General features: G+C 44.6%; 1 protein-coding gene across 1 annotated transcript in view; it reads left to right on the top strand.

The window, feature by feature from the left end:
• Positions 1 to 5,900, top strand: part of LANCL1 (LanC like glutathione S-transferase 1) — a 29,641-nt gene extending 23,741 nt beyond the window's left edge. Inside the window, exons 7-10 of the mRNA XM_065413158.1 lie at positions 758 to 940; positions 1,443 to 1,619; positions 2,135 to 2,207; positions 3,819 to 5,900. Coding sequence (XP_065269230.1) covers positions 758 to 940; positions 1,443 to 1,619; positions 2,135 to 2,207; positions 3,819 to 3,895 — 510 coding nt within the window. The 3' untranslated portion in view covers positions 3,896 to 5,900. The remainder of the gene's footprint in view (positions 1 to 757; positions 941 to 1,442; positions 1,620 to 2,134; positions 2,208 to 3,818) is intronic.
• Positions 5,901 to 27,581: the final 21,681 nt, after the last annotated feature.

Below are 27,581 nucleotides of genomic sequence, written 5' to 3'. Positions count from 1 at the left end.
TTTCCCATTGGCTGGTGGGAAACCTGGGCCCACCCAGCAGATAAGGTCTACACAGTCTCAACCCTCACTGCTCCATCCTTGGGCTTCTTCCTACTCTGCCTTCTACAGGCTTTCTTCTCCACACCTCCTCTGGGTGAACCTTTCTGTCAGGGACAGGAGCCCAGGTCTTTTGCTCTCCCCAACCCCTGAGCCCCCGGGTTTCCCCCTACCCACCTTTCTGTGCTCAGAGAGCAACTGCAGCTCCTTTCTGCTGCAAACTTCCTGGCTTTATACCTTACCCAGCTTCTCCCCAAGCTGGGCTTCAGCAATTAGTAATTTATCAGTCAAGTCTGACCCTCCCTGAGGTGCAGCCTAAAGGTTCATTTGTCCCTTCTGAGCTACTCTAACCCCTTCAGGGCTAGTATAAGGTGAACACCCCATCACACTCCCCTTGCTGGGGACTGGCTTGGGAACCCTCTGGAGCCAGTCACTGTTGCTGCAGAGGAAGAGGCACTAAAGGATGCCCAGGTGCACGCCCGCACCCGAGGCATTGAGCAGCCTGCCCCCACCGTTCTCCTAGCCTGTCTGTATAGGAGGAAAGATATGAGCCGACGTAGCACAGCTGAAGAAGCTGGAAGGAATCGGTAACGCCAAACTCTCTTGTCATCTTTGAAGCATAAATTGCTTATGCCTCTAAAACTAGCATTGCCAGCTGGGGGAGGGAATTGTACAGTACTTCTTTCACGTTTTAACAGCCTATCTTGTCTGTCTGTTTCAGCCCGGCCTTGGCGTGAGCCAAGTGAAGTTGCATAACACAGTCAAACCCAGTGTGGATTATGTCTGCCAACTGAAGTTCCCATCAGGCAACTACCCCCCTTGTATTGATGATGCCAGAGACCTGCTTGTCCATTGGTGTCACGGGGCACCTGGCGTGATCTACATGCTCACACAGGCCTATAAGGTACAGGAGGTCCTGGGAAACGGTGACAGGAGAGCTTTACACATGGAACTTGATCTCAGAGAATCCTCTAGCCAGGAGTCTCTGTCAGGGCATGTAATATTCTAATGAAATAACCCACCAGCGCTACCATGCATGCCCACACTTATACACCAATCAAAATGCAAATTAGACTTTTAATGAATGATTTCTGAACATGTCCCAGTGTCTTGTCCCAAGTGCAGGATGCTCTCATTGCTTGTGGAGTCAGCCATGTGTTGTATTCATTCTGTGGCAGGTGACTAATGGTGACAGCTCATTGTGAGTTAAATAACGGTGACACTGCTTCATTTATCACTTTAAAAATCTTTGACAGTAGAAGGCAAAGTCACGGTGCCATTGCTTAAGTAGGAGAGGTCACTCTCGATAGGAGCTAATTAACCAAGAAGGTGGGGGCCTGCTCCACCCTAGCGTGGATGCTGAGAGGATAATTGCACTGAGTGGAATCTCTCTCTCGTCTCCACAGGTGTTTGCTGACCAGCAGTATCTGAGTGACGCGCTGCAGTGCGCGGAAGTGATCTGGCAGTGGGGATTGCTGAAGAAAGGTTATGGGCTGTGCCATGGGACAGCTGGCAACGCTTATGCCTTCCTAATGCTGTACAACCTCACTCAAAACATGAAATACTTGTACAGGGCCTGCAAGGTGAGCATCCATATGAGCAACAGACACAGAGGAAAGACTCCTGCCACCGGGTCATGGAAAGATGGGATGCTGGCTGGGATAGCTCACCTTTTAAAGAAGTTATCCGATAGAAAATCATGGGACCATCTTTTGTTAAGGAGAGGAACCGGTCAGGCTAGTGTGGAATGTTACTAACATTCTAGAGCCAGTTACCTTGAAGGATGGTTTGATTCTGCACTCTGCGTGATGGTTCTTTCCTTTGTAATCTAACTTCTAGCCTGGCAGAGATGCAGCTAGCACTAACCAGTTCATTTCACGTAGACCAGTATAGTCCTTAAACAGTCACTCTCATCACTGTCCCTCAGACCAACAGCCTGCTGGGCTCTAGTCAACAGCAGTGCCTGGCAACAGCCTGTTTTCTGTTCAATTGTCATGACAAGATGGAGATCTGGAGGACGCTGGGGGGAGTGTCTGTATTTTTAACGTCCATGTCAGGTCTCCTACAAAGTTTGGACGCTTTGTTCTTCCTTCCTCAGTTTGCAGAGTGGTGTTTGAGTTATGGGGAGCATGGGTGCCGGACTCCAGATACGCCCTTCTCTCTCTTTGAAGGTAATCTCTGTCCAGCCTTTTCTACATAATATGTTCTGAATCCTGAGTCTGATCTCACACCGGTGTAAATTGAGAGTAACTGCATTAAGACCCCCTAAAATCAGCGTCAGGAGAATCACACCCACTGTTTTGACCCTCTCTGAATGAGATTTTAACAGCAGTGGATAATGGCTACAACTGGAATTCCTTGTTCTGTTGCAACCCCAGCTGGGAGGGCTGGAGGCTGGCATAGCACCGAGTCCTCCTGCGCTCAGCTCTGGTACGGTTCATAACTCTCACTGGAGTAAGTCTTTATTAGGGACAGTTTAAACCTACAGTAATTGCAGGCTGCCTGCCCAGCCAACCTCTGCACTCTGTGTACTTACTATTTTGTGCAGGCCCTTTTCAGTTTGCCTCCAAAGAACAATGGAGAAATGGACAAAAAGAAGCCATAGATCTACCCCATGATTGGGCAACAGATAGCTTTCCCAAATGCTGATACCTATGCTGCTCCATAAATCTGCCAGCAGGGGGAACCGTGGGCCAGTTCCACAGCCACCATAAATCACAGAGCCACTCACGTCCATGGAACTAGGACATAAGGTTGCCAACTTTCTAATCGTGCAAAACCAAACACCCTTGCCCTGAGGCCCCACCCCCACTCACTCCATTCCGCCCTACAGCTGTTGCTCGCTCTCCCCCACCCTTGCTCACTCACTCACTCATTTTCACTGGACTGGGGCAGGGGCTTGAGGAAGCTCTGGCTGGGGGTGCGGGCTCTGGGGTGGAGTCAGGGATGAGGGGTTTGGGGTGCAGGAGTGGGCTCCGGGCTGGGACTGAGGGGTTCGGAGTGCGAGAGGGGGTTCCGACTGGGGCAGGGGGTTGGGGTGTGGGAGGAGGGAGTTCGGGTGCAGGAGGGGGATCAGGGCTGGGGGTTGGGGCACAGGAGGGAGTTCGGGGTGCCTCAGGTGGCTCCCTGGAAGCAGTCGCATGTCCCTAGGCTCCTAGGTGCAGGGGCAGCCAGGCGGCTCTTCGCACTGCCTGTGTCCACAGATGCCGCCCCCACAGCACCCATTGGCCACGGTTCCCAGCCAATGGGAGCTGTGGAGCTGGTGCTCGGGGCGGGGGCAGCGTGCGGCGCCCCCGGGCCGTCCTATCACCTAGGAGCCGAGGGACATGTTGCCACTTCCACGGAGCTGGGTAGGGAGCCTGTCAGCCCCGCACCAAACGGACTTTTAATGGCCAGGTCAGCAGCCCTGACCGGAGCTGCCAGGGTCCCTTTTTGACCAGGTGTTCCAGTCGAAAACCAGATGTATTGAAAGGCCAGATGTTTAAAGGTATTTCAATGCTTACAACTGCAAATGGGCGCCTAAGGAGATTTACTTGCATCTTATTTGCATCTTAAGCAGTTGTATACCTTTAAAAATCTGGCTCTAAGTGCCTACATCACTTTGGAAAAATGGGCTTAGATTCCTGAGTCAAGTAGGTGCTTTTGAAAATGACCCCTGGTTCCCTGTCTTCCATGATGCACACTCACAGACATTATGATTTACTCTAGAATAATACTGACGTGCAATGAGAATCTCCCTGTTATATGCTTTGAGATATAACAATTTTCTTTTTTTCCTTCAGGAATGGCTGGGACAATATATTTTCTTGCTGATCTCCTGGTACCAACAAAGGCCAAGTTCCCAGCATTTGAGCTATAAAACCCTTCCCAGCAGTTCCCTGCATGAATCCCACTGCACTCCACATCCGTTGGACAAGGAGATGGAGCTTGCTTGAGTCTCTTTTCAAACTCATCTCTTGTAAAGTAAAGGCGTTCTGTTGTTGATGGTTTCAGTTCTTTTCCATATTTAAAATTTTTCTAGTGCTCTTTTTGCTTTGTTTAGATTAAAAAAAAAAAAAACGTGGTTTTTGTTATTGGTTCCTAAAGATGGGAAATGTACAGTATTTTGTTGGATATGCAAACTCAGAGCTTTGCTATTTTATGTATCTGAATTCCAGGGAGAAATTTTTTTCTATTGAATGTAACTTTGTCCATTTAACTTTGTCATGAGTAACAGTGATAGAAGCTTAGAGTATTGTCTTTGGAAAACAAAAGATGAAATCTTATGACTGTTACCTCCTGTTGGCACCTAAGTATTCTCTCTCTTAATCATGGAGGTAGGCAGTTCTAACTGAGCTGCTTCTTGGGCAGTTGACTGTGATGGACTGTGGAGACGGAAGTTATTTCTTATGCCATCCTCTTGGCAGACTGCAACTGTCACAGCTATCACTGACAGGCCAGAGTCCTCTCTTAAACCTCACACCTTTCTGCTTTGTAAGCAGACTGTGTTTCACTCTTTGTGCATTTTGTCAGTGACGAGAATCCATAATCCATAACCTATTGTGCAGATTCACCATATTCTGCTAAACGCTGCAGGAGAAAGCCTTCAGTCACTGAAAGTGTCAGTTCAAAGGAGTTAAGTTACTGCCAAGTGTGATCTTTCATGTTCAGTTTTGAAAACTTTCTGCGGTCTTGACTTAAAATTATATGTAGCGTTGCAGCTGTTAGCCTGGTGAACCAGGCCTGGAAACAGAAGTTGTGGGAAAAGAAACCTATTTCGTTAAGTTTTGTCAGTGTTTAATCTGTTATATTTGTAGCTCTACCGGCTTCTTAATCCCTCCTACTTCTTTAATCAGCTTCCATGAACCTTAGTAACTCGGCTCGCTTGTTACTACTCATTGCAGCCTGATACATGAACAAGAATCCATCTGAAAAGTAGCTGGAAAATCTGCCCCAAATTGGTACTGATCGAATACCTTGTCCAGTCAATGGGCTAGATCCTTGTTGGCTGTAAATCGGAATTAATCCATTGATGGAGTTTCACTCACTTACACCCGCTGAGGATCTGTCCTAGTAAACTCTTGTCCTGCTAACGAATGTGCTCTGGTAAAGGAGCACGCTCCATTGGCTGCTGGAGTTCCTGAACCCGCTTCTTGGCTCTTCCATTGGCTGCTGGAGGCGACCTCTTATTCCTCAACTTGCCCCAGGCCTGAAGAAGGGTGGAAATGGTTTTGATATTTCAAGGCTGCGGACAGTGAGTAGCTAGAAACACTAATAGAGCCTAAAGACAAAATCTCTCTTAGAAAATCATCTCCAACTCACTTACGTGAACTCCCTGAGCAAGCAGCGTAAACTGTATTCTGCACAGACTCCTTTGCCACTGCAGGCAGTGCTTTCATTGACTTTCTCACTACAGGTTTCAGCATTGATTGTGTGGACAGCTAATTAGAAAAATTGGAAACACAGTGGAGCTAATTTGCTGTTCGCTGGGTGTCCCAGTTGAAAGCATCAAGCTCATTTGGACTAGCTAAGACTCTCACTGCAGTGTTTCTGAGCTTTTAACACTGCGGTGAATAACCCGGGGGGGAAAAAAGTGACCTCCAGGAAGGAGGATTTGAGTAATTGAATAGTTCTAGGGAAGTCCTATAGATGAAGCCTACTGTAAGTTAACTTGCATCTTGCCTGTAGTGACAACTGATTTGAGACCCCCGTCTTGGTTTTTTGGATTTCTGTTAAACATAATTCCTATTAAAGAAAAAGTTCATGCAGCCTGTTGCACAGAGTATTCCAGCAGCATGTAAGCGACTGTGCTTGTACATGTACTACTTGAAAAGCGCTGGGGACATGGTGTACAACTCTTAGGTTGAAAGCTGTTTAATAAAATGCTGAAACAAACAAGGTGTAGGTCCTTTTTTCTTAATCCTGTTCACTGATAATGCCCAATCATTGTATCTTGAGAGGGCAGCATATGCCAGCAGCTGCTGGGACTCCACTTTGGTGGGCGCAGTCAGAAAGACCCAAATGGAACCTGTTTGTAGCCTGCTGCAGACATGGTATGAATGCCTGCAAAGAGAAGTCCACCTGTGGCTTCACAGAAGTGTGTGAATTTGTCAGTTTTGCCGGCTAAATCCCATCGCCGTGGCGCTCTGGTCACAGCCATCAAACGTCGTCTTTATTGCGAGCCTCTGAATACAGCATTTCCAACACTCACAATTATCTCACGTCTCGCTTTCCTTAAAGCCCCAGCTCCCGTAGCTGAGAGATCTCAGGTTTCATTTTGAAAAGTTTCTAGCCCTTGTGGTTTGTCAGAAAGCCTGAAAACATGACTTGAGTTTGACCTAAGGGCTCAGAAAGCAAATAAAAAAGGAACCTAAAACTTACGTTGTGAATCTCACGGTTTCAACCCTACTGTCCTGATTTGCTAGGGGGAGGAGAAGGTGTCTGACTCATTTTTGAACATTTGGGGTTGTCAACACTGTGACCGTAACAGCGCTGGTTTGTAGATACAGCACCCACATGGACCTGCGTACGGTCCCCATCACTGCCACTGGGGGCCCAGCTACAGCTGACAAGAGATTAGCATGGCTGAGCTACAACTCCTCTTTCCCCAGTTTAGTTTGGCTTGCTCCAGTAACCATAAGGCCCATTGCTGGTTGTTGCTTTTTGCAATCTAAACTGGAGAAAACAAAAGCCGAGTAGTTGGTCCTTTTTCCTTGGTGATAAATAATGTTCTGGGGCTTTGTTTTGCTTGCCTCTTATCCAGCCTGGCCTTTTCTGTCCTGTTTGTGAAGGGGGGATGGAACTGCTCTCTCTGTCTCTTGAGCATCTCCCACCCCGCCCCTGCCAAATAAAACATGGGTTTTATTTTATCCTTAAGACGACGCTCTCATTTCAGCTCTGTGTATCCTGTACCCCCTGTGGCTTTCACATAAAATCCAGGCCTGAACTAGTCTTTATTCTGGCAAAACTCCCTTGTAAGCAGCATTGGTTTTTACAGACTGGGTGTGCTCTATTAAAGGGACTCCATCCATTTGAATAGCCTGTTCCCATTCTAGTTTAAAGTAGTGCTGTTGCTGTCAAGTGATTAAAAAAATTAACTGCAATTAATCGCACTGTTAATAATAGAATACCATTTATTTAAATAGGTTTGCATGTTTTCTACATTTTCAAATATACTGATTTCAATTACAACACCGAATACAAAGCGTACAGTGCTCACTTTATATTTATTTTTGATTACAAGTATTTGCACTGTAAAAAAAAAAACAGAAATAGTATTTTTCAATTCACCTAATACAAGTACTGTAGTGCAATCTCTTTATCATGAAAGTTGAACTTACAAATGTAGAATTATGTACAAAAAAACTGCATTCGATATAAAATTTTAGAGCCTGCAAGTCCACTCAGTCCTACTTCTTGTTAAGCCACTCGCTGAGATAAACAAGTTTGTTTACATTTGCAGGAGATAATTCTGCCCGTTTCTTGTTTACAATGTCATCTGACAGTGAGAACAGGTGTTCTCATGGCACTGTTGTAGCCGGCATCACAAGATATTTACGTGACAGATGCATTAAAGATTCATATGTCCCTTCATGCTTCAACCACCATTCCAGGGGACATGCGTCCATGCTAATGATGGGTTCTGCTCAATAAGAATCCAAAACGGTACGGACCAACACATGTTCATTTTTATTATCTGAGTCAGAGGCCACCAGCACAAGGTTGATTTTCTTTTTTGGTAGTTCGGGTTCTGTACTTTCCGCATTGGAGTGTTGCTCTTTTAAGACTTCTGAAAGCACGCTCCACACCTCGTCCCTCTCAGATTTTGGAAGGCACTTCAGATTCTTAAACTTTGGATTGAGTGCTGTAGCTATCTTTAGAAATCTCACATTGGTACCTTCTTTGCATTTTGTGAAATCTGCAGTGAAAGTGTTCTTAAAATGAACATGTGCTGGGTCATCATCCGAGACTGCTATAATATGAAATATATGGCAGAATGCGGGTAAAACAGAGCAGGAGATATACAATTCTCCCCCAAGGAGTTCAGTCAAATTTAATTAACACATTATTTTTTTAAACGAGCATCATCAGCATGGAAGAATGTCCCCTGGAATGCTGGCCAAAGCATGAAGGGGCATACGAATGTTTAGCATATCTGGCACGTAAGTACCTGGCAATGCTGGCTACAAAAGTGCCATCCACATGCCTGTTCTCACTTTCTGGTAACATTATAAATAAGAAGAGGGCAGCATTATCTCCTGTAAATGTAAACAAACTTGTTTGTCTTAGTGATTGGCTGAAGAAGGAGGACTGACTGGACTTGTAGGCTCTGAAGTTTTACACTGTTTTGTTTTTGAGTGCAGTTATGTAACAACAACAAAAATCTACATTTGTAAGTTGCACTTTCATGATAAAGAGATTGCACCACAGTACTTGTATGAGGTGAATTGAAAAATACTATTTCTTTTGTTCATCATTTTTACAGTGCAAATATTTGTAATAAAAAATAATATACACTTTGATTTCAATTACAACACAGAATACAATATATATGAAAATGTAGAAAAACATCCAAAATATTTAATAAATTTCAATTGGTATTCTATTGTTTAACAGTGCGATTAAAACTCCGATTAATCACAATTAATTTTTTTAATCGTGATTAATTTTTTTGAGTTAATCACGTGAGTTAACTGCAATTAATTGACAGCCCTCGTTTAAAGTAATGCTTAAGATACCCGTAACTGAAAGAAAGGAGAAAACAGACAATATTAGTTAATTTGGGTGTCAGTTGTACTTCCTGTCTCATGCCGTACCATGACATTGCTCATGCCCTCTTGCAGGGCCTGGGGGAAAGTGTGTAGTGGTAGTTTCAGCAGCAAAGCTGCGCGCTGGGCAACGGGGGCTGTTTAAAATATTTTTTTCTGTTTTCTCTACAAGCTACTTGAGGAGCGTGCTGGTCAGATACACAAACTTCAACAAGTTAGTTTACAAACAAATCAAGTGGAATGTCCCATTCAGAAAACTCAACTGGTTTTCTGGTTTTCACTTGGCCTCCATCCTAACTTAACTTGTGTTCAGCTTATATGTATGACCAGTGCTGTCAACGTGAAAAATGCATGTAGTATTGTTAGCCACAAACCATCCTTGGTTGTCCAATCCCCCATCAAGAGCCAACTATCACTAGCTCTTAGACTATCACTGCTGTTAGAAAGCAGCAAGCACAATTATGAAAGAGGTGAAATAAAGATAGAGGGAGCGTCTTGGGGAGGGACAGACCGATTGCTGCTCATGGCCAACTAATTTAATTTCCCATTTCTGCATTATATTAACTTTTCATAGGCACATAAATTACAATCTGTACTGACAATAAGTCAACCGTTAATGTTCTAGCACCACATGAATAAGGGTTAGAAAAACGTTTGTGAGGCATCATATCATTATGCAGTCAAAGGTATAGCTCCTTTGATAAACTAGTTTATAAACCAGCACCACAATCGTGTAATATATTTTAGGTGATGAAGCTTGACTCTCTTTGAAAACACTTAAGACTAATATGGTCCACAGCAAACTTTGTGCCTTAAATTTTGTACAGTCATATTGATATATTTACCAATATGAATTACATATTACACACCCAAAGCTATGTTTAAAGGACATAAAGGTTACAGAGTCAAACACTCAAAAGTTAGGAAATGCCTGTGCACTCTTAATTCAGCCCCCTTTGTGTATGCATTATGACACAGTCTTCAATTACATGGTCACATACTATTTTTTCCATCGCACCCCTGCCTCATTCAGTGCACAGGCTGGACGGTGCTCCCGAAATAAGCAGCGGTTTGATATTTTTGTTTTCTCATTGTTCAATGTATGACTTCGGGTCGTATTTACTGCTCACTATTCAAACCCTGGCTCTGAAGACAAAATTATTAATTTCCTGATGGGCATTTCTCTGGTGCACAATCACTACAGTATCTTAGGGCTTCACAAACATTAATATATTTAACTTCAGAACACCCCCATGAGATGAGCGGGTGGTATTATCCCTGTTGCACAGATGGGTAACTGAGACAGAGACTCAAAGCATTCAAAAGTGTCCACTAATTTTGGGTGCCCAGCTGAGATGCTCAAGTCCTGATTTCTCAGAGCACTGAGTTTTATTTAGCACTTTATATGTTCTACTCCTGGGGGAATTCTGTGCCACTGTGCAAGCACAGAATTAACGTCCCCCGCACAATAATTGATTCTGACGGGGAGGTGAAGGAAAGCTCCAATTACACCTTTCGCCCACCAGGGGCAGATGTGGTGCCAGAAGAGAGGGCAGCTGGCTCACTGGCCAGAGCAGCCAGCTGTAGAGAGGTAGGGAGCAGAGGCTGCCTTCCTCATAGCTCCCTGCTCATGGGGTCAGGCGAGGAGGCATGGGATATGGGGGGGCACAAAGGGAGGGGAACATGGGGCTGCTGGGGGGAGTCACACAGACTGGGGTCCAGAAGGGCTAATGGGGGGACAGACTGGGGCAGAGGCACAGGAGCTAGTAGGGTGACAATAATGAGCCAGGGACTGGATAGGAGTGGGGGTGCAGGGCCATATGGGGATAGGAGGTGGCTGAATGGGGGTGCAGGGCCACATGGGGACAGGGACAGCTATGCCTGGCTGAATGGGGAGTGGGGGTGCAGGACAACCCAGGGACATGTACAGATATGCCTGGCTGAATGGGGAGTGGGGTGCAGGGACACACTGGGATAGGGTCAGCTGTGCCTGACAATGGGACAGACTGGGGTCAGCCAGGGTCTGCATAGGGGAGACTCTCCAGCTACCTAACAATCCCTCCCCTGCAAAAAAAACCTGTTCCATACATCTCCCACCCACATCCAACAACCCTCCAGGTTCACTCCCAGGCTCCATCCCACTCCCTCAGCTCCTCCATTACCCCTGACTCCCCCAAGCCTTTGCACTGCTTCTGAGGGGTGCGGGAAACACATTTCTGTATTGTAGCTTAAATGAATTACTCAAAGTTCTCCTCCCAGCCAGGGAAGCCCTGAGAGCCCAGGAGAGACTCCCTGCTCTCAGTTCTGTGCCCGGTGCCACACCCCAGAGTCTCAATTACAGGGTAAGTCCTGCTCAGCCCCTGCAGCCCCGGGCTGCAGCTTGCACACTGCAGATGGAATCTTCAGAGAATTTAGCAGCCTACCTAACAAGTCTCTACTTATCACGTAGAAACCGAGATTTTTCAAACGCTATAGCTTGGTCAAATGTGAGTGGTTTTTCACAGGAACAACAAATGGAATATCCCTGACACCACAGCAACTACCCTGCCAAATTAAATTCCTACTCCAAAACATGGGGGTGCTAGACCTTCACAGCAAAAGGTTGCAAGAGGTTTGTTTTTAGCATGAACAAAGCAACATCCTCCTTCCCCTCCACCCCCCCCCCCCCCCATTAATTCTCTGATGTGGCTGAACTATTTTAGCTGAAGCTTTCCAAACAAAGGTAAACCTGAGGCAGTCACCCGGCATGGAAAATATCAGCCCAAATAGTTAAAGTTTGACAAAGGCAACTGAAAACAAGATCATATACTGGGAAATGCCATGAAATCTTAAAACTAGACAATGATACCAGCTCTGGCCATAATATATATGAGGGGTTAAAGCCTGAACTGAAGTCAATGAGAGTTTTGTCATTGAATTCAGGGGAATCATGATTTCATCCCCAGTATTGAAAGCACCCTGTTGAGGTGCTAGAATTGTGCAGCTCACCCTCTTGGAGAAGCCTTATTAAAAATAGCGGTATGTATATCATTTGCCTTTTTTGTGTGTGTGTGTTCATATTTCTATTGTGCTGCATATTTGTCTACAGCAGTAGCTTAAAAATCTAGAAGTGTTATTTTTAAAAAGATAGAAGCTCTCTCTTTCTTACCACAGTCTTAGCATATAAGGTGAGACTGGAAATTGATGCACGTCAATATTCTGCAAAAGAGCCAAACTTCGAAAGACATTTTAACCTTTGTTTTATTTCACAAGTCAGCACACACTGGGCATGCAGTTACGAGGCTTTCTACACAGCATGGATGTTAAGGCCTCAAGCCTGTATATTGTTCTTAAAATGCAGAGGAGAATGGAGAATTGTTTGTTTTGCTCTGCAAACGCATACACCCCTTGTACGTGGGGGTATATCACAGGTAAAAAGGCATAGTTTCATGGAAGGCATGTTAAAATATCGGCAGGGGTGATTATAGAAGAGGGAAGCTTTCCCTCCAGTAGATGGCAATAGAGTTCAATTGTTTTAGTGCTATGACTGAGCACAAGGATAATGTTTGCTATTCTGGTTTGCAAATTTCACAATTAAAATTAAAGAACTTGCCACGTTCATTTGGCTTTTTGCTGCAAAAAATACCCTGTGGCACTGGAAATAATGTTTGTGCATTTGTGAATTCTGTAGAAAGTGCTGCTATCACTAATAACCACCGGGGAAAATCAGCTGTGGTGTAAGCAGGTCCGATGCCATTGACTTCAATGGGAGTTTTTCCTCCTTCCAGTGAGGTTGAATTTATCCCACTAACTGAAACAATGGATCACCATGAACCAATTTATACATTGTTTGGGTCAGTCCTAAGCAGGAAACATGTCAACACAGATTGGTGACACATGGAAATAAAAATTTTGCTGCGGGGAAAGAGTGTCTATTACATGGCTTAGAATGTTCATCTCTCTAGTCTGTTCCATCCAGGAATGTCCAAACCATTTACAAATATTTAATTAAGCATCAAACCATGGTTTGCAGAGGGATAGATGGCATGATAGAGCTAGCAATATAACCTATGAGTTTTAAATCCTAGTTTCTTTTAACCACTGTATACCACTCTCTTCTATTTTGATAACACTAATCAAATTTGCTCTAACTCTGCCCCCTAGCAGCTGTCACATTGAAAAGAAAATTAAAAGAAACTAATTTAACAGATTAGATATACAAAGGCAAAGGCCAGGCTATGACCCAATATTGAATTGTGCAAAAATAAGAAGAGTTGGGTTCTCTTTCAATCTTGAAACAGGATTAATGCCTGCTGTCTTAAACTGGCAAAAACAATTGCTATATGCATGCAAGATTTTTCCTGTGCTGCCATGAACATCCTCCATCTCAAATCCCTGAATTCTTCCGATTGTTCTAACAAAGGATGACAACAGGCAACCTTGACGATACTCCTTTGAAAATGTCTGTACTTCCTAGAGAAAGACTGTTCCCATCTTAATCTCGCTCTTTCTCCTTCCCTGCCTTTGCACACACATGACGGGAATGGGAGTTCTGTTGGAAAAACATACCCCTAAGAGGGAGAATAGTGAAGAATGTAATTACTTTGTTATCCTGGGACCATAATATGCCAATTGCTACATTTAATGAGGAATTCTGATGGCACAGTTTAGCCTCTGGTTACCATACTTTATTTTTTTAAATTCCTTCTTCTGCTCCTTTAACACTGATTTCAGAAACTCCGAGTCCTGATTTCTTGAAAATGATTACAACCCTCAAAACATTAAGGGCAGAGAACTAAAACCAATAGCACCAACTGAAGAAATAGGTAGGAGCACACTCATAGCTGTCTAGTTGAAAGGGCCTAGATAACTAGAGTAAATGTTCTTTCCTGTGTTACTAATTCGAAGTTATTGAAGTCTACTGTTGTTTTCCCACTGATGTTATAGAAGTGAGGCCCCAATTCTGCATCAGGATCTACTGGTATAGACCCCCACTTCATGCAGTTGCATTCACTTCATTGAGGCTCTGAAGCAGCCAGCACCACAAGATCCCAATGGAGAACTGGGGTCTTTGTCATCACCGTTATCTCTGAGAGTATAGGAGAGTTGAGAAGTACAATGGTGACTGGCATTATTAGTGAGAAGAAACACGTTACCAGGGAACACAAGAATTGGAGGAGCAGCACTAACTAGGCCTGACTCCGCTCTCATTTAGGCCAGTGTAAATCCTTTGATTTCAATGGAGTTAATCCTGATTCAGGTTCTGATTCAGCAGGGTACTTAGCTTTCATCAAAATCTCTCTGTCACACACACACAAAATATTCTATTCTCATCATGTGACTCCCGGAGTCGGGGCCCTACGCACATGCCTATACACCTTTACTTTAATCCGTCCTGATTTCAGACACCATTATTTTCTGTTGAATCAATCTACACATTTAACCCTGGGTGAGTGAGCCTGGTCGATCCATAGTGACATCTGCAAGCCGAGCTCATGCAGAATTCACTTCAAGGAATTCATGAGCAGGGCCCCGGTAGGCATTGATATAATAGTTATTAATGGTTTCAAATGGGTCTGTGACATGATTTTCCTGCATTAGATTATTATGGGTTAAGGGATTGATTTAATCAGTCACCCCAAGAGGACCCAAATCTAGCCCTGCCATTGGCTCTGAGTCGGTTGATGTTCCTAGAACTGCCAGGAAAAATAGGTATATTATCCAATGGCTGTGGGGTAGCCCAGGTGCAAGGAGTTGCAGGGCTTAGTCCACTTCCTAATGGACATCACAGAAACTACTATCACAATTAGCATCCATGTTAGTAACCTCAGCAAAGAGGCCAAAGATTCAAACAAGGAAATAGAGCCTGAATGGCTTCTTTGGGCCAGGGGTTGTCTCTCCAGGGGAGATACAGGCCCATTGAATGGGATGATCTGGGGGAAGCTTGAACGGCTGGCTATTCCCTGTGCTGCTGCTGATCAATAAGCAGAGATTCAGTCTGTCGAGCCAATGCCTTTCATAAGTGTGCCATTCACATGTGACAATTGCTGAGCGGCTGGCTGTGCGCTCTGTAAGTGCAGCAAGCATTGTAGGAGTTACAAACAGCCTGAGAACTCTGAAAAGGGACCTGGGAACTCTTTGCAATCCTGCTGCCCATGTTGATTGTAAGATTCACTAATCAATGTTCCCGTGTCTCACAAGGCAGTGGTCTCGAAGATATGCAGAGAGCCACTTCCAGCTGAGATGAGCTTATCACTGTTTCTACTGGCCTGACTGGGGGGAAGCTTGGCTCGGCTTACCTGCTAGCTATTGTCTACTGCACACGATAGTCCGTCTTTGAGTCTTAGCTGCAGTAATATACAGAACGCACACGGACTGAGTCCCGTAACCAGACAGGCGCCTCCACTAATTGGCTAAGTCTGCTAAAGTGTCTGACCATGAGGTGACAGGCACCATAGCTAGCGAGGACGGGATTAGCTCCCACTTGCTACTGCCAAAGGGGAGGCAAACGTGAGCTATGCTGAAAGCCATTTCCAGTTGAGACAAGCTCAGCCCTGCTGCAGCTACCTTAGCTAAAGGGAGGTTCCCTTTTGGGTTAGGTGAGGGGGCTTGTGCCTTTAAAACACATAGGGGTCCCCACCAGAGCCTTGGCTAAGGCAAATGTCTTATACAGACAAACAACGAATCAGATGTGTACGCCCAGCATGGCCATTCAGCTCTATGTAACCACCAAACACGGCTAGTGTCTAGCAATTAGTTGGCAGATACAACATACTCCTTCGGTAAAAGAGAAACCTCGGATAAATTAACCGGGTGACACAGGCTGATTCAGTGTGTTAATAACAGCAGCATTTCCAGAAACTGAGAAAGGATGATCTTGTGGTTATGGCACTAGAATGAGCCTCAGGCAATCTGGGTGCTAGAATACCCCGCTCTGCTACAGGCTTCCTGAGTGACTTCGAGCAAGCCACTTCATCTCCATGTGCTTTACTCCTCTATTTGTAACAGTTAGTTATATTTTCTCTCTCTATTTAGATTGTTCGCTCTTCGGGGCAGGGACTGTCTCATAGTATGTGTTTGTACTGCTCCTAGCACAGTGACTCTCTGATCTCAGATAGAGTCCCTAGGCCCGGCTGTATTACAAATAATTAGGCTTGGAAGGATTAGATGTTTAATGGCAAATATTGATAAATGTCGATTTCACTGTACAGACACAAGCTAACTAAAATATTTCCATCAATAAGCAAATTTTACACGGGCGAAGTAAGGAAAATGGGGCTTGAGAACTTATTAGCGTTTGATTTAAGGCTATTTACTTTGCACATTTTGACATATGATGTTGACAATTCGTGTTTTAATGGTTGTAAAGCTTCAACGTTTTGAATCTCGACATCTACTGTCATTAAATAGATATTGTCCGACCGGCACCACTGTCTGACCCCCTATGATATCCCACAACTCTGAACATTTAAAATTGATAAAAATAAAACAAATGCTTAAAAACAAACATTGATGCATCTTGAAATTATAAAAAAAAAAATTGAATTCTGCCAAGCCTCCAAATAATAATGTTCCAGATACACAGTACCATTTTATCAGATAGTCAGTGTCTCCACCATCGCCTTCTCCATCGCAGCCTGGAGAATGGCCACATGACCTCTCTTACATGGACTGGGTTAGGGTTCCAAATGAATGAGATTAAAGCAATAACTGGGGCTCCTTGGAAGGAAGGTTGCGAGACAGTGTCTTGCTAACTGCTGCTCTCTGACCTTAGTAGTGAGATTATACTGGACAAGCAGGGCAGAAGGAAACAGCATTGCTTTAAAGCTGATGGCCAATGTCCGTTATTCAGAGTAAGGAGCATTCAGAAAGGTGCAGAAGCTGTGATGACCACAAATAGAATCCTGCCTGGAGCCCACTTTACGGACACAGGGGACCATTCCTAGGGAGAGAAGGAGTCTCACTTTAGGAAGTTAACTGGTACTAGACACCATCTATTTTGCTAGAGTCCTTAGTTTTAGAAGCTCCAGTGGGAAACCTTCTGTGGCCTTTACAGTCCCACATATAATCTCTCTACTTATCTATATGATTTAGGAGATAAGAGTTGTAGCAAAAAGACGAGCTGCCTTCCCCCACATAAAGCTCTAAACCTTGGTATTTTCTCAATATGAACTCCAAGGGCCTGATTCTCCATGGCCCTGAAGTTTGTGTAGCAATTCACACTACAGTACAGCAGGTGCCATAGGCTGCCAGGTTACCCTGGTGCTGTTCTGCACTCTCTTTGCATCAGAGTACATGACTACACATAGTCGGGTCAGTAGAAAAATCCAGCCCCTAATTTTCAGGGATAGGTTAACATCAGATATGGCCCAGATTCAATCAGGGACTGAGTCTTGCTTGTATATTTCCTGGGAGGTTGGAGTTGTGAAAATATGGCGGCCCTTCAGAAGTGCATGACCTCCAAAATTACTCATGTATATCAATGGGAGTGCAATCACAAGATCTGGAAGCCTCAGCTGGGGGGAGGCTTAGACCATCTTTCCCAGTCTATTCAGTTCTGCCTTAGTCCAGCACGGCCAATCTGCACCCACCCCTTAATGCCGAGAAAGCCTACAAAAAGGGCAGAATATTCACAGTTACCTGCATGCATGAAAACAGATTTTAAAAAAAATTCTCCATATTCTGCCCGGCGTAAAACGTAACCGTTTTCTCTAGCAAAGATAACTGAGATGGTTTAAACAAAAAAGCAAACATATTTGCAAGCCACCCTCCCTTCCCAGGCAGCAGCTAGTAGAGAAACTGCTGGCTGACCAGCTGTTTGTAAGGAATTTCATTGCTGAGCAGACTCCACTCAGAAAGAAGACAGCCCCGGATGCCCCTGGAGCCAAAGGCTTGGGGGGCAGAGGGTGGGCTGCAAAGAGCAAGAGCTTCTAGAAGACCCACATAGACCCATGTGGGAGGGTGGCAAAGATTCTCCCTAATTAGGTTTAAAATTAAGAATAAGGCAAAGGCACAATCCAGGGCTGCAGCTGCCTTTGGAAGAGCCCAGCAGCCCCTCGTGCCAGTCCCTTGAAGGGACAGGACAAAGCCTGAAGGCTGAGTGACATCAGAAGCTGATTCTCCATTCCGCTGCCCCTTGTGAGATCATCCTGGGAGCACGTGACACCCACTGGACACAGGTGTGAAGGACTGCATAAGGCGGAGGGGAATCTGGCCTGCCAGGGAGAGCAGGAGTGCAATTAACACCAATGTGTATCTAATTTAAAGCCCAGTGCACCAGAGCTGACAGAAAGGGATAGTGGAAGATCTCCTAGCAATACATTGTACCTAAACTAGAATAAAAGGTGTTGGGGTATTTTTTTTTTTTTTTTGCTAACGTTTTAAAGCCCTTGTGTGAACAGGGCATGTTGTATTTAACCTGTACTGGCTGTTTGAGGTAATTGCTTACAGGAGCCTAGAGTCCACCCTGACCAATTAACATGTATTAAAATACAACCTACTCTGTCTATAGAAAGGTTTTTAAATGTTACCTGACATGGTGTCAAAGAGCACCTTAGACCCCAGAATAGAGGGGAATCATAAGGCCGGCTTCTCCATTGTGCCTTGTGCAATCATCTATATCTGTGCAAAATTCTGACTCATTTTGCTCTGGGGCGAATGACTTCAGAAGGCAGTGTAGGTTCAGGACAATAAACTATTATAGTTGAGCTTCATCACAAGGCCCTACCAAATTCACAGTCCATTTTGATCAATTTCACAGCCATAGGATTTTAAAAAATCGTTAATTTCATGATTTTAACTATTTAAATCTGAAATATCAGAGTGTTGTAACTGTAGAGGTCCTGACCCAAAAAGGAGTTGTGGGGGGTCGCAAGGGGGTGTTGTGGTACTGCTACCCTTACTTCTGGGCTGCTGTTGTCGGCGGCGCTGCCTTCAGAGCTGGGTAGCTGGAGAGGTGCAGCTGCTGGCCAGGAGTCCTGCACTTTGGACGGAAGAATCCCATGCACTGCTACAGATTAGGGACCGAATGGCTAGGCAGCAGTTCTGCAGAAAAGGACCTAGGGGTTACCATGGACGAGAAGCTGGATATGAGTCAACAGTGTGCCCTTGTTGCCAAGAAGGCTAACGGCATTTGGGGCTGTATAAGTAGGGTCATTGCCAGCAGATTGAGGGACGTGATCATTTCCCTCTATTCAACATTGGTGAGGCCTTATCTGGAGTACTGTGTCCAGTTTTGGGCCCCACACTACAAGAAGGATGTGGGAAAATTGGAAAGAGTCCAGTGGAGGGCAACAAAAATGATTAGGGGGCTGGAGCACATGACTTCCGAAGAGAGGCTGAGGGAACTGGGATTGTTTAGTCTGCAGAAGAGAAGAATGAGGGGGGATTTGTTAGCTGCTTTCAACTACCTGAAAGGGGGTTCCAAAGAGGATGGATCTAGACTGTTCTCAGTGATGGCAGATAACAGAACACGGAGTAACGGGCTCAAGTTGCAGTGGGGGAGGTTTAGGTTGGATATTAGGAAACACTATTTCACTAGGAGGGTGGTGAAGCACTGGAATGGGTCACTTAGGGAGGTGGTGGAATCTCCTTCCTTAGAGGTTTTTTAAGGTCAGGCTTGACAAAGCCCTGGCTGGGATGATTTAGTTGGGGATTGGTCCTGCTTTGAGCAGGGGGTTGGACTAGATGACCTCCTGAGGTCCCTTCCAACCCTGATAGTCTATGATTCTATGGTATGGTATTGCCACCCTTACTTCTGCACTGCTGCCTGCAGAGCTCAGTCCCCAGTCAGCAGCCGCCACTCTCCGTCTGCCCAGCTCTGAAGGCAGCAGCACAGAAGTAAGGGTGGCATGGTATGGTATTGCCACCCTTACTTCTGCGCTGCTGCTGGCGGGGTGCTGCCTTCAGAGCTGGGTGCCCGGCCAACAGCCACCGCTCTCCGGCTGCCCAGCTCTGAAGGCAGCGCAGAAGTAAGGGTGGCAATATCGTGACTCTCCCGAAATAACTTTGCGACCCCCCCCCCCCGTCAACTCCCTTTTGGGTCAGGATACCCAATTTGAGAAACCCTGGTCTCCCCTGTGAAATCTGTATAGTATAGGGTAAAAGCACACAAAAGATCAGATTTCATGGGGGAACACCAGATTACACAGTCCGTGACGCATTCTTCATGCCTGTGAATTTGGTAGGGCTACATTCATCACTGAAGCGGATGGTAGTTGTGTTTAGTGTTGCTGGTTTATGACTATGTCTATTTAGCTCTCCAACTGCAGCTCATTTAAATTTTAGAAAGTGAAAACAAATCTGGGGGTTGACTTTATCGGCTAATCCCAAAAGTTTCTCATTTAAACCTCTTAAACAAGAATTATTTGTTTGTTCCCCCCCCCCCCCTTGGTTCTGAATCTAGCCTGTACCTTGCATTAGCTTTTTTTGAAGGGGAGATGTTCTAGAAAGATCACTTACAGAGCCCAGATTCTCAGTTGGTGTAAAATCAATGGATTATGCAGATTTACAGCAGTGTTGCACCCTTTGCAACAGCTGAAAGTAGGAGTCAGTGGGAGTTTAATTAACTCTGAGTGGATGATCAAAGTCCAACACTATCTATTAAATCTGGTTGTGTTTGACCTTAACAAGTGTCTTGGTATATTAATTAAAGGCTTCCACTAATGAGGACATGACAGTATTTTTCTTTGGAAAGAATGGGCACATTTTTTACCATTGAAACAATAAGACATATCCCCATTTAGCACCTCCTTTTAGAGGACCACATCTGTGTTCTCTGACAACAATTTGGAAGGTTGGTAGAAGTGCATCCTTCTAAAATATATGGATTTATAATTAGTTTGAGGCTCCTTTTCCTTCTCAAGTTACCAAGATAAGGGAATTCAGGCCTGGCCACGGTCTGACTTTAGAACTGATTTAAAACAAGCGATTTTATGAAAGACCCGACAGTAGCTAGTTTAATTGCCTAGGGGGTGCTAGCCCATAACACAGCACTGCCTTCCACTAAAAAGGGGAAATATATTACCGTAGAACTTGCATCATTGCAGTCAGCCGGGGCTGATGCTGTGCAAGTCCAGGTAGGAAATCTGGATTAGATTCACTGTCATAGCAAAGGCAGAGTGGCTGAGAGAGTGGTAGGAAACCTGTGTGACCGTTTTGGTGGGGGAAGGAATGTGTTTGCATACAGCATCCTCTCCAGCTAACTGAGGAGCAGAGTGTGGCAGTGTCACAAACACAGAGCACGTGTTGATGGTTGTCAGGGGTAAAGGAGGGGCAGGGAAATTGCATCAAGGATGAACCCTCCCCAGTATGGTTCAGTTAATTAGCATAATGGGCCCTTGAGAATGGGCATGCAAGTCCAGTACTGTCTTTCCCTCCCACTGGGGTAGTATAGCTCAGGTCTGTGGCAAACACTGCCACTCCTATGGTCAAAGAGCACCATTGCATTATAGTACAGCTCAGCTTCCTTCATGGGTAAAACACAAAACAAAAACACAGCTCTGTGTCCCAGATACACCTGGGGAAAAGGCAGGACCAACACTCTGCCAACATTCCTTCCAGCTCAAAATAGAGCTTGCTTTGACCTCATTCACAACCCTTCTCATTCACAATCGCTGGTGCAAGCGCATCTTTGCTCCCGCTAACGTTACCCCAGAGTGAGCGTCTGTGCACATTCCATATAAAGGAGCACCCATCCCTGGCACATTTAAAAAATACAGTTATGCAAACAACCTGGAACAAACCCTTCACCCAATCACAATCCCTTATCTATAAAGCAAGTTTCCAATCAGAGCTGGAGGAAGAAGGCCCTTTCTCTACAGGGTCAGGAGTTATCCCCCTTTGTCAAGTCCACTGGCACCCTATTCACTAGAAGGAATGCCCCTCAGAAAACCCTTACTGTTTGAATGGTCTGGGTTATATAGGAGGTTAAGCTAGGTTATCACTGCGGTCCCTTCTGAATTTGGAATCCACGAATGCCCTGCAAAATGAACCTCAAGACGTTTTGCCCAATGGATTTTTTTATGGGAGGGGGCAATCTGGCCAGAGGAGGGCAAATGTGAACTGGATCCTGATATAAATGAGCCATCAGTGCAGCTTGTGGATGGCAATGGTGTGATTTTGCTTCTCTTATTGCACTGAAGCTAATGAAGTGATGGAGAAGGAGCCTGCGATGGCGCAGGAGCCCTGGTGCTATAGATCAAAGGCAACTATGAAAGTCTTAAGAGGGAAAAAGGAGAAGCTGGGTAAGGATGCCTTTAACCCCTGCAGTATGTTTCCTCATGGCTCAAAAATTTCTGGCTGGCGGGGTGAATTCAGATTGCATGGCTCTCGTGCTAAGGCTGTTTTGCAGTGATTGCAGTTTGCCGCAGTTTTTGCAGTGATCCCAGACTGTAATTGAATCCACCATTGGTTCATAATCGTCCATAAATCCAGTTGGAGCCGGGCCCATAAATAGTTCCACTGCAGTATGCAACAGCATGTAGAACAGGAACAAATGTTCCACATAGCGGCTGTTGATCTAATCAGATTAATTGAGGAGTTGATCATGTTTCCAGCATTTGGCTTAATTTTATTATAGCCCCGGAGCCTCTTTTTTGTAAAGCATGCTTTTCCACTGGTGAGGAGGGTGCAGTTGTGATGGATTGATTCACCATTTACAGCAGCCTAGCAGTGAAGTTTTACAACGATCTGCTATAATCGCTCAGATGATATGTTTTCCTGCTCCCTGAGATTAGTGGGACTCGGAAAAAAAATGTGGTGGTGGTTTGTCAGCTGTTATGGGTGGCACAAAAATAAGACTCTTATACAAAATGAGAGATTGAAGCCTCAAATCGAGGAATAGTCGTTTGGGCCCAGATCCTCAAAGGCAGTGATACTCAGACTGAGGCTCACAAGCCACAAATGGCTCTTTAGTGTCTCCTGCCGCTCTTTGCAGCAAATATTAAAACCAATCTAAGTTACTAACCAATCAGGAGGCTTTTACTATGTTATTAACCAAATGTAGTTGATAAAATAATTATACTTGGTAAGTCATTTTGCTGTGAGATTAATATATTATATATAAAATAGTAAATGAAGCAATGAATTCACACTACTGTGTCTCTTTTCGGTAACGTTGATTGCTGAACCACTGAGGTCTGAGTATCACTGCTCAAAGGTATTTAGGCACCTAACCTCTGTTGAAATCAATGAGTTAGGCACCTAAATACCTTTGAGGATCTGAGCCTAAATTCTGTGATAAGATCACAACAAAAATCAATTTCTGCAATAATAAGTGTCCCCAAGTGCCCTATTAGGAATTAAAAGCTAAAGACCTGATTCTGATCCCAGTTACTTCAGTGGGAAACAGGAGTAACTCACTGAAGTCAGTAACTCACTGAAGTCATTACACCTGGGTAAAACCAGCTCAGGTGAAAGAAGAATCAGCACATATTAAAAACACTGAGTGATTTAATTATTAACCAATCTAAGTTATTAAGCAATCAGGAAAGTTTGGAAATGTCTTATTCCAGCGGGTTTGGCTCAGCCCTTTACAAGAAGCCAGCCATAAAGGCCAGGTACAGATCTGGAGACAAACATCCCCAAAGTTCCAAGGTGAATGGATCAGAGAATTTTGGTCTGGGACGTTTAAAAACAAGGCATTCGATTTCTAGCTTGTATTACAACAGCAATAATAATATCTTCCCTTGGCTTTCATCAGCAATTAACTGATTCATTCATTCTGATAAATTACTTAGCCTTCCACTGTCATGTCTATGCACTCAAGTATTGAGTTATTTTCTTGTAAAACAGAGGGGCAATAATATTAGCTTTACTTGCAGTATCCTTGAGTTGCGCCATGAGACATCAGTTAGGGAACAAAGGGAATTCCTAATGATAACGGGGAAACGTGGCCAGCTATCCTCTCAGTTCTCCCTGCTCTATAAAACGTTAAAAAGATAGGCCCGCTGCTATGACTAGGTCTCACTGCTAATCTGTCCAGCCAGCCAAGAACTGAATATCTGCGAACTCCAAGAATCGCAATTTGCTTCCTCCCTGCTTCAGTGGGGAAGTAATCTGTTCTGTCCTTTTTGCTCCTGCAGATCACCCTCTACATCATCTTTGGTGCGCTAGCGGGTGGATTGGTCTTGTGTTGGACCAGATCCAGTGCTCCTCCCTCTAGCCATCCCTTCCCATCCACTCGCTGTCCCCTGCACAGGAGGGGAAGTAACAGCCTGGCAGTGCTTGCTCTCGCGCCCTCGTGCAAGCTCTGGTGACCCAGGTAGCCCATAGAGGGAAGTAAGAGAGCTCTGTGTGGCTATGCTCAAAATTGAGCCTTTAATTTGCATAGCCCCTATGTCTGAATTCTGTCCTAGTTGTGAGAGAGCAGTAAAAGCCAGTTGGCAGCATGCTAAGGTAAACCAGGTGAAACCCAGAAAACCACACATGTGCTAAGTATGATGAGCTATTATTTAGATGGTAACAATGCCCATCTTGTGCTAAGTGCTTCCCAAACACAGCCGGTGCCATGAAGAGCCTACAATTGACTGATTTGGGGTGGGCAGTCAACCTTTTAAAAGGAGAAATGACTCAAACTCTGCAGCAAGTACACAGTGAAAAGGTCATTTGCCTGCATGGAAATTGAATTGTAATAAATACACTCTATTTATTGGCCAGACTGCAGTGGGGGTATTAAAAGCAGCAGGAGCTTGTTGGCCATCCAACCCAACCCCAGGCCAGATGCCCCAGGAGATGTGCACACTTTCTTCAGAAGGAAGTAACCGTTAAGTAGGAATACGAAGCTGGGTGCCCAATGTATGTGGGTCCTCAAGCATCCCAGGAAGGAGATAGGAAAATCAGATTGGTAATTGCAGGGCCTCTGGCAAGGCAAAAAGCTACAGCAAACAGAATACGAAAAAAGGAGAAATAAGCCACGTGCCTGCAATCCCCTCGGATCCTGAAACAGAGAATTAGCAAGTACACTGAATTGTGAGCCAGTGCCGTCTAACGGAATGAATGTGAACCTCCTAAATTGTAACCCTGGATCTGCCACTGACTCCCTATGTGGCCTTGAGCAAGTCTCCCTATCTGTTAATGTGGGACTTGCAATATTTCCCCACCTCTCTCGCAGGGGTATTAGCAACAACAAATATTTATGGCAGCATTCAAAGCCCCAAATTGGGATCAGGTCCCCATTGTGCTGGGTGCTGAACAGAGGTAAAATACAGACAATCCCTGCCCCTCGGGGATTAGCATCTGCGAGGTCTCATTACTAGTTCGTGTTAGTTCAGTTTCTGATCACGGACAGTGATGACACCCCTAAGTGCTAAGTACCACAACTGCCTCTGTCTGTTTTTTCACATTATCCCTTTTGTCTTGAACTCCCTCCCTTGTCCTGTCTTGCCATGCCTGCCCCCATTGTCTTTGCCTCTATCATCTCCACATTCTTGCCTTCCATTGCTTCTCGTCTTAAGCCCTGATCATACAACCACATCACACACACAAGTAACTTCACACAGGTAAGTAGTTCCATGGACTTCAAATGGGAGCAAAGTTGGTCCAACGGTGGCTGCTTTTGAAAATCCCATCCATAAGAGCAGAGATTTTCAAAAGTGACATAATTTGTGTCCCCGTTACTTTTTGGTGTTCAGCTTCACATACATTAGAGAGGCCTGATTTTCAGTGCATGGGTATTGGACACTTTCTGATAAGTGGGCTCGAGTTGGGTGCCCAAAATCATTTGTGAAATCCTTGGCCAATAAATAAGAATTACCATCTTCATTACTGATGTGAAGGAGGACAGAGAACCCAGGCAGTTGCTATACTCCAAACTGAAGTGTACAAAGGGGAAAAGCAATCCTAAACCAACAAACGTTCCAGCGACACGTTCCTCCTGACAGATGTCTTCTTATCCTGAAAGCTCTCAGCACTGTTATGTTTGACTGTTCCCTTCATCTGTCTAATTCGAAGTTGCTGCTGCAGAAAGACCACAGCTTATCTGATCCCAGAGCACAGAGAACAAACAGACTGAGAAAACAGTGGTTCAGAACTATTCTGCTGTTTTATGCTTTAATACCCAGACAAGCAGCGTTTGTCCTTTCCTTTGAAGACACCGTACAGTAGGACACTTTTACAGTTAATTACAGAAATGTCACTTTTAAACTCTTGTGAAATAAAACAAATCTTCTGCTAAATTGCTGCTGTTTTTTTTTTTTTTTTTTTTTAAGGTACTCTTCAGCATTCATCGCCCTCAGGTAGAGGAGCAAATGCACATGACAGGATAAGCTTCATACCGTGTATTTAATCTCAAGACCCACAGCAGGGCTGTCAGACTTTACATTTCATCTGTTAAATATCATTAAAATCAAATAATAAAAATAATATAAAAAAGATTTTGGGAAAATTTTGTTTAAAACCTTTCAGTAAGTGGAGATGCAAATTCTGTCTCAAAAAGAATTGACAAAACCAGACAGATTTTTAGGAGTAAATAAAAGTTGGGTTTTTTTAACCTGGAAAAATATGTAGCAGTGAGTCATTACTTTATTTGTTATCCAATAAGATCCTGATTCAACAAAACACCCTTTTAAAAAGTGACTTAGGAACTTAAGTTCTACCTGCCAGGTGCAATTTACAGCTTGAGCAGACATACCTGCGCTAGCTCTGGTCGAGCTAGTGCGCTAAAAATGGCAATGTAGCTGCTGGGAGCGAGCAGTGGTATTGGGCTAGCTGCCCTGAGTACATGTTAAGTGTATCTGACAGGATCGGACTAGGGCAGCTAGCCCCTCCCATCACTCACACCACCACGGCTTCTTTTTTTAGCATTCTAGCTCAATCAGAGTTAGCACGGGTACATCTCCTCCGGCTGGAAATGACACATCCAGCTCCAGTGTAGCCATACCCAAAAACTCTCAAGTGACTTAGGCACATGAAAAATGGGACCTTAGCTACCTAATGCCTGTTTGTGTCTTTGACAATCTTTGAAGCCTAACTCCCACTGACTTTTTTAGGTGTGGGGCCCTTTGAGCCTCTGAAAATCTACCCCAAGTCACTGAGGTGCTTCTGAAAATTTTACCCTTTGGCTGAGATTTTCCAGGCAGTATATTCATTTAGATGGGAACTGAGCTTCTAAATCCCTTACAAAGCTTTCAAAAGCTCAGCTTTAGCCATGTGCTTAAGGCCCATCGACTTCTATGGGATTTAAACTCTCTTGCCTAAGTGCTTTGGTGAATTGGGGCCTGAGCAAACATCTCCCTTTTCACTACATCTTCTTTTTGGTTCCCCTTATGTTCCCTTTGCCCTCTTTCTAAAATAGTGGCCAATTCTCCACTGAGCTAGAAGTCTAAATACTAAGATAGGTGAACTTGAGTGCCTGGTATTAAATGAGGATAATGATATACTAGGCATCACATAAACTTGGTGTAATGATGACAATCAATGGGACATGGTAACAACAGAGTATAAAATATATAGGAATGACAGCGTAGGTCGCACTGGTGAGGGAGTGGCACTCTATGTGAAAGACGATCCTGGCAATTACAGGCCAGTAAGCCTAACTTCAGTACCAGGCAAAATAGTTGAAACTATAGTAAAGTACAGAATTATTAGACACATAGGTGAACACAGTATGTTGGGAAAGAATCAACATAGCTTTTGTAAAGGAAATCATGCCTCACCAATCTATTAGAATTCTTTGAGGGAGTCAATGAACACATGGACAAGGGTGATCCAGTGATATAGTGGTACACCTCTACCTCGATATAATGCTGTCCTCGGGAGCCAAAAAAGCTTACCGTGTTATATTGAACTTGCTTTGATCCACCGGAGTGCGCAGCCCTGCCC

This window comes from Emys orbicularis, chromosome 11 (assembly GCF_028017835.1).
Source record: "Emys orbicularis isolate rEmyOrb1 chromosome 11, rEmyOrb1.hap1, whole genome shotgun sequence".
NCBI lineage: Eukaryota > Metazoa > Chordata > Testudines > Emydidae > Emys > Emys orbicularis.
This window is presented reverse-complemented; position numbering and strand designations above follow the sequence as displayed.